This window comes from Plasmodium reichenowi, chromosome 1 (genome assembly GCF_001601855.1).
Source record: "Plasmodium reichenowi strain SY57 chromosome 1, whole genome shotgun sequence".
NCBI lineage: Eukaryota > Apicomplexa > Aconoidasida > Haemosporida > Plasmodiidae > Plasmodium > Plasmodium reichenowi.
This window is the reverse complement of record NC_033646.1, coordinates 250,612-258,704: the sequence shown is the minus strand read 5'-3', so window position 1 is coordinate 258,704 and position 8,093 is coordinate 250,612. Positions and strand designations below refer to the sequence as shown.

The following is an 8,093-nucleotide window of genomic DNA, read 5'->3' as shown; positions in this document are numbered from 1 at the left end:
ATCACAAATATTATAACAAAAACAAATGATGAGTATTTTATGGAGATAATAGGACATATAAGAAATTACCCTAAGAGGCCAATATTTTTCATAGAAGAAATATATCCTTTTCTTAATTATGTCTCCTTTAAATGGTTTGACAATATATACGTTATTTAATTATGTGCGTACAAATATGGCATAGAAAAAAATTCTACATTATATATATATATATATATAATATATTCATATATATATAATATATTCATATATATTATTTATTTGTTTGTTTATTTTTGTAGGGAGAGAGATTTCAAACCCTTTGGCTTTATCCAATTTGTTCATAACAAATATTTCATATGTCCTTTGATAGTAATAATTTATTTATTATTTTGTAAATATGGGAATATTCTAATGAGAGATAAGAAGGCGTTGAATTTGAAAAGAACTATATCCATATGGAATTTTGTGTTATCATTTTTTAATTTGTTAGTAACAATAAAATTGTATCCTGTATTAATATATATCATATATCATTATTCTTTAACAGGTTTATTAATTATTCCTCCGATATATACATGTGGATTTGGTACAGTTGGATTATGGATATGTTTTTTTATTATATCAAAATATTTTGAATTAATTGATACTTTATTTTTAATTTTAAAAAAGAAAGAAATAACATTTTTACATTGGTTTCATCATTCAACTGTTTTATTATATACATGGGATACATATTATGAAGAAATACCTGTTGGGTTTATTTTTATTTGTATTAATGCGTTTGTTCATAGCATTATGTACTTTTATTATTTTTTGGCTAGTTGTTATAATAAAAAATTTAAATGGAGTATTATTGTTACACTTATACAAATTTGCCAAATGTTTTTAGGTGTTTTATTAACTAGTTATTGTCTTTATATATCTTATATATATACATATAATAATAAATGGACAGTTTCCTTTGTTCACAAATTAAAAAATAATGTTACCTTTCAATATGGACATTATATATCAAGAAAAAATATTATATTGGCTTCACTTATGTATATATCATATTTATATTTATTTATAAATTACTTTTTTCACAGATATATAATTTCATATCTTATGAAAAAAAAAAAAAAAACATGAAACGTTTGGGACAATTACTTAAATGGATAAGTAACTAGAAACAAACAATTATGAGTTGTGCATTTTGGATTAATTATAACATGAAAATTAAATAAAATAAAATAAAATAAAATAAAATTATATTATATTATATTAAATTAAAATACAAAAAATTCTGACTGTTCATAATATATATATATATATATATATTAATAGCTAGTCTCATAAAACACATAAAAAAAAAAAAAAAAAAAAAAAAAAAACTTTTCAGTGTCAAACGTGTAACCATTAAAAGGTAATTATAAACACAAAAATAATTTGATTATAATTATATTTTATATTATACTATTAATAATAGTAAGCAATTCATTTTATAAATATTGGATATATGAAAGAATAAATAAAGACATACAACATTATTAAAAAGGTATACCCTTATATTAATATATATAATATATATATAATATTACATATATGTTTAATATTATATTTTTCTTCATATTTATTCTAACCCAATTACAAGTCAATTTTTTTTTTTTTATCTTTTTATTTTTATTTATTATTTTTTTTTAATTTCATTTCATTTTTATTATTTTATATTTACACATATAAAATAAAATCTGATAAAACTCCATGTTTATATACGAACAAAAAATTATCACATATTTTATAAATTTATAAAATCGTTTCTTCCTCTCTCACTTAAAGCACAATTCATTCATTCTTTCTTTATTTAATCATATTATATTATAATATATATATATATATATATATATATATATATATATATATATATAATTTCATTCTTTTTATTTAAATGAATAACTTTCAATTTATTAGCCTTCAGAACACAAGGTTCATATAAAATAAAAAAAAATAAATATACATATATTATATTATATATATTATAAATATATATTTTTTTATTAATGATTATTCAAGTATTATATAATCCTAAGAAAAAAAAAATATATATATATATATATAATATTTTGAACACTTCTAAATATGTTATTATAGATAAGAAGAACAGTATAATATTTATCTGCCTTTGAATGATTCGTATATAAAATATCTGTATCTAATTACCCTAGTAATATAAATGCTAAAGGGCAAAATAAGTGAAGAATTATGATACTTATACATATAATAAATATATATATATATTATATGTATTTATTTTATAAATTATTTTTCATACATATAATATTTATATTTTATATTATTTAAAATATTTGATATACTGTTTACAATTTTAAGAGGGAAAAAATGAAAAAGCAATCAAAATATTAATTGGATAAAATAATAAGTAGATTTGTTATAGTATAGAATAAATTATCTTATTATTTTTTTAGATTATTAGCATATTATATATATATATATATATATATATATATAAATATAAATATAAATAAATAATTAAATATATATATATATATATAATTGATGAATTATATAATTTTGTATAAAGTTAAGAAAAAGGAAAAGAAAAAAAATATTTTCATAATAAGCGTATCAAGAAAAGTGCAACTTTCCCTTTTTGAATTATTTTCATTATAATTAATTAAAATAATATATATATTATATATATTGTATATATTATATATATATATATATATATATATATATATATCTTTATATATATAAACATTTGAGCCCTTCTTTATAATTGTTTTGTAATTTATATTTCTGATATATACATATGTATATGTATGTATGCATATATATTAATTATGTAATACTAAAAAATAAATATATAAAGACATGTTAAGTACAAATATAAGCTCGAATTTGAATAGTACAATTGTTAATATAACAGGCCGAGAAAATAAAGGAGAATGGTTATTATATCCTCAATCTAATTATGAGTTTAATATTGATGAGAAGTTAAAAAATAAATTTATTATAGATAAGGAGAAATGCAAGAAACGTATAAATGCGTATAATAAAAATGGTATTCGTAATTCAGTATTAGCAATAATATTATGTCATAGATATGAATATCCTCATTTATTATTATTACAACATATAGAAAGTCAGAAATATTATTTATTGAATGGGAAATATAAAACATGGGAGAAGCCAAAAGAAGTATTAAAAAAAAAATTACAAAAATATATTAACAAAATTAAAGATATACATTTTACACCAGCACAAATAAATAAAGAACAAGAAGAGACAGTTGAAATTGGAGATTTTTTAGGAGAATGGTGGAGAACACAATTCAATTCGGTTTTCTTACCATATTTGCCTGCACATATAAGTAGGCCAAAAGAATATATCCGATTATATCAAGTAATCTTATCACCCAAATGTATTTTCCATTTACCTCCTGGATTTACTTTAAAAGCCATACCACTTTTTGATTTAAATAATTGCGGATTGGCAATTAGTGGACTCTCAAGTATACTTTCAAGATTTAAATTACATTGTATGGTACAAGAACAAGATGCCGAAAATTAAAATGAAAAGACACACAAAATATTCACATTTTTATTATATATATATATATATATATATATATTATCAAGTTAATCATATTTTCCAGTTGTTTTATTTTATTTTATTTATTATTTTTTTTTTTTTTCGTTTAACTTTTTCATTTTTTTGAATTTTAATCAATACTGTTTTGTTTTTATTTAACAATAAAACATATTTTTTGTTAATATATTTAATTTTATTTTATTTTTTCATTTTTTATGTTTCTATTTTTTTTTTTTTTTTTTATTAATACCCCATGAACATTTTTATGTTCTATTTTCCAATTTGGTAAAATTCTTAGAATAGCTAATTTTTCTCAAAAAAAAAAAAATAAAAAAAAAAAAAAAAAAAAATGGCTATTTCAATTTAGCTAGCCAAAATAATATTCTATTGGGAAAAAAAAATAATTTTTTTTTTTTAATGAAAAAAAATGTTACTAAATTTTATAAGAATATAAAGATCTCATAAATATTAATATATATATATATATATTAAGCACATATAAAACAGAAAATACATGAAATTAAATATGAATGATAATATGTGTACATTTTTTTGATAGAGCATATTTCCTTTTAAAAATGTTAATTTGTTATTCTATATGGCGTTGGTGTTAATATGTATAAATATATATATATATATATTTATTTATTTATTTTACATTTGTGTTGGGGTATATCTTTTTCTTTTCATTTCATTTTTTTTGTTAAATTTTCAATATTTGAAGTGCCATTATTGTCGTTTTTGCGTTAGCACATTCGTTGTCTGTTTCTAAACATGTCGATGTAAATATCAAAGACCTACTTGTAACGTGAACATTTTTAACTGCAACAAAATATTCATTTTTTTCGAGTTGTATATTTTTGATTAAAGGCAATCCGTTTACTTCAATAAATGTATTTTGTTTAATATCGGATGAAAGATTTCCAACAAGTACTTGAATAGTATATGTACCATTTTCATGAGTTTGGAAAGTCCAGAAATTCGTTTGGCATTCTAAATCGGTAATACAATGTTGACTAGCTGTTGCAGGGGGAAATGGTATACCTCCTGAATAGAGACCATTAGAATAAGATTTTTTTTTTTGTGATGAAGAGTTTAAAAAAGTAATTGGTTTATTCCATCCGTAAGCAAAAGATCCATAATTATTAAAAACATCTCCATAATCTATTAAAAACTTATTTGGTAAATTAAGATCATCATTTCTTTTAAATACAATGGAATAACTATTTGGATATGATGAATAAAATTGAGAAAAGTTTGGATTAATTATTGGAGAAAATGTAAAAGATAAATTTGAATTATTACTTTGATTTAAAGATAAAATATGATTTTGTAAAGTACCTACATAATTTTTTTGTTTTTCATTGATTATAATTAAAAATTTACAATTATGTTTATTTTGTATATTACAAACACCTGCATGAATAGAAGCTTTACATATAGATGAATCTATAGAATATACATCTGAACCATAAACTTCTCCAGATAAGTTGTCTAAACAATTTGGATCACATGTTATTAAAAATTTATCTCCATGTATTAACGGAAGAACATCAGGTATATTGTTTAAAGTATTATTATGACAATCATTAATATCTATAGTAGCATCATGATGAGCTAAATAATCATCATTAGTAAGATTACAAGAATTCCCAATAAGTTCAAAAGAACCTCCTGTTTCATTATGATTAAGAAACATATCTTTAATTTCGATTTTGACAAATGTTGTTACAATTGGATGTTCTAGTTTGGTTGTATTATGTTCAATATTAGATGTATGTAAAACTGGGATGATAATTTCGGTATCATCAAAAAGTAATGATATTTCTGATGGCCATGTTAGAACATCATCTCTTGGTTTAAATCTAAATTTATTAATTTGTACTGGTGTATTAAAAGAAACTTTAATATATTCTCCAATACCTGAATTTGATGATCTCCATACATGAAATTTTTTATCCATATGCAAAGAACTTAATCCAGCTACGCAATTAAATTCTTTAGATAAAGAAGATGATTCTTCACATTCTTTAAATACAGCATGAGAAGGTGATGACAAAATTTGTTGTTCCCCATTACATATCGTTGGAAATATTTTTCTTTGTTGAGCAAAAATAAAGAAGGGAATATTTTTTGATATATAAAATTTTAATTCTGATTTATTTTTTAAAGGAATGAATTTTATTTTAAACTGTTTTTTTTTATAGATTATATTATTATTACTATTATTATTATTGTTATTATTATTATTATTATTATTATTATTACCTTTATTTTCTATTTCTATAATATCACCCGTATCGAATACTTTCCACAAAGAATCTTTGTAGGGACTTAATGGAAATATATTATCTATAGGCGAAGCGATAAATAAATTTGATGCTGTATTAATAGATAGAGAAAAGTTATTATATGTAGGATGTTCTTGTGTTTTTAAAAGATGTAAACCTACATATTTTGTATTAACATTTGTAATAATCCAACTATTATCATTTTTATACACTTGTTGATTTATATCAACTAATCCAAGTTCAAATATGTCAGGATCTAAAGAGGAGAATCTAGTGGGTGGAATAATATTTTCTGTAAAAAAATAATGACTTTGTATCATTTGTTCATGAATTCTACTGGATTTCCAATATAATTTGAAAGAACTGGATTCTTCATTTTTATATTTTAAATGAGAAGAATGTGATATTTCTAATACAAATTTATGTTTTTCTCCACCTAACAATTCTATAGGTATAGAATTTTTTTTAATTATTTCACTTAAATCATCATTATTTAAAGTATATTTTATATGACTATATTGTGGATATGAAAAAGAAAAAGGTGTATTTAATTTATATCCATCATTATATTGATACATATCATGTTGATTATAATGATACATATTTTCATCTGTCATATCTACAACTTCTTCTAAACCATAAGTTAATATAACTTTATTATTTACCAATAATCTAATATAACAATCTGTTTCTACAGTAAATGTATATGTCCCATTATGTGGAACAAATATGTACCCTTCATAACGAATAGAATATTTATGAGGTGATATATTTTCTAATGGTCCTCTACTATTATATAAAAAATTAATATCTTTTTCAATTCTTGTTTCTATAGGTATACCATCAAAAAACAGATTATTAAAATAAGAAACTTTTAATCCATCACTATGTGGTTCATTTTCATATCCTGGTAAATTCTTACAATTTTCTTCAGATTGTTTCACATTTTTATTTTCTTCTTTAATATCTATTTGTAATTGATCAATAATACTTTTTGTTGAATTTAAATCATTAGTATTGTTTTCTATTTTCATAATGGATTCTGAACTCTTATCTAACCATTCATTTATCTTTTCAATTCTAGAATTTATTAGTTCATGCTTTTTTCCGCACACAGAATCATATTTTTGTAACATACTATATACTCTACTATTCAATACATGTAATCTATCCTTAAGTCTGTCTGCTTCTAAAGATTTTTCTTCAAACACCTTTTTAGCATGCAACCTTAACTTGTCATAATTTATCGAATCCCTACAATAATCCCAATCTCGAGAACCTTTTCCTAGTAATTGAACTTCGACATAACACCATTCCCTTCCTAAAATGGAAAGTATAAATTATGTAAAAATATTGATACGGTCTAATATATATATATAAATATAAATATATATATATATATATATATATATATATATATATATGTATATATTTATTTATTTTATTATTTTTTTAAGGAACCACTTGTTCCGTCAGGGGATAGAGAAGTAGTACAATTTGTATAAGTCTGATCATCATGAAGAAATGCTGCAGCACATAATCTTCCATCTAATGTTTTTCTATGTTGTTGCCTAAACTCAGTTATTTTTTCAAGAGACGTTTCAGGAGCTTTTGTATTTACAAAGAGACTTTTAATGATGTAAAAAAAAAGGCCAACACATGTTATCTTTAACATTATGCCATTAACGAGAAAGATAAAATAATATATCCATTAATTGTATATATATATATATATATATATTTTGTGTATTTAATTTTTTTAATTTTCTAAACCGAAAAGAATCAAAAATTAATCATTTTAATGAAAATATAACTTGTATATATATGTGACAAAGTAGGATGCTACATATGTATACCCAATTATTGTATAAAATAACACATTTATAAAATATATACATATATATATATATATATATCTTATAGTTAATATTTTTTAAACTTTATATTTGTATCATTGCATCTGTAAATACACATCTTACAACACCGCGAAAAAAAATAAATATATATAAATAAATATATATATATATATATTATAAATATTGAATTTTATCTATATTATTATATAAAATACAACATTTTTCATGTAGACAATATATATTATTTTATATTATTTTCATTTTTATGTGAACCATTCTTTTTATATTCTTATTTTAATCATATTATTTTATTTTATTATTAAATATATTTTTTCGTTTTCTGTGTCTATTATATATATATATATATATA

General features: G+C 20.6%; 3 protein-coding genes across 3 annotated transcripts; 2 read left to right on the top strand and 1 right to left on the bottom strand.

Moving 5' to 3' along the window:
• Positions 1-1,113, top strand: PRSY57_0107100 (fatty acid elongation protein, GNS1/SUR4 family, putative; the record flags this gene model as incomplete). The annotated part of the gene is made up of 2 exons (XM_012905389.2): positions 1-134; positions 282-1,113. Coding segments are annotated over 2 exons (966 nt in total), but the record flags the coding sequence as incomplete, so codon positions are not given.
• Positions 1,114-2,856: 1,743 nt separating this feature from the next.
• PRSY57_0107000 (mRNA cleavage factor-like protein, putative) lies at positions 2,857-3,555 on the top strand (the record flags this gene model as incomplete). Its single annotated transcript, XM_012905388.2, has 1 exon — positions 2,857-3,555. The coding sequence occupies one exon, from the start codon at positions 2,857-2,859 to the stop codon at positions 3,553-3,555; it is 699 nt and encodes a 232-aa protein (XP_012760842.2).
• Positions 3,556-4,279: 724 nt separating this feature from the next.
• On the bottom strand, positions 4,280-7,542 carry PRSY57_0106900 (LCCL domain-containing protein; the record flags this gene model as incomplete). Its single annotated transcript, XM_012905387.2, has 2 exons — positions 4,280-7,188; positions 7,329-7,542. 2 exons carry the CDS (start codon positions 7,540-7,542, stop codon positions 4,280-4,282), a joined length of 3,123 nt encoding a protein of 1,040 aa, XP_012760841.2.
• Between the last annotated feature and the right edge of the window lie 551 nt (positions 7,543-8,093).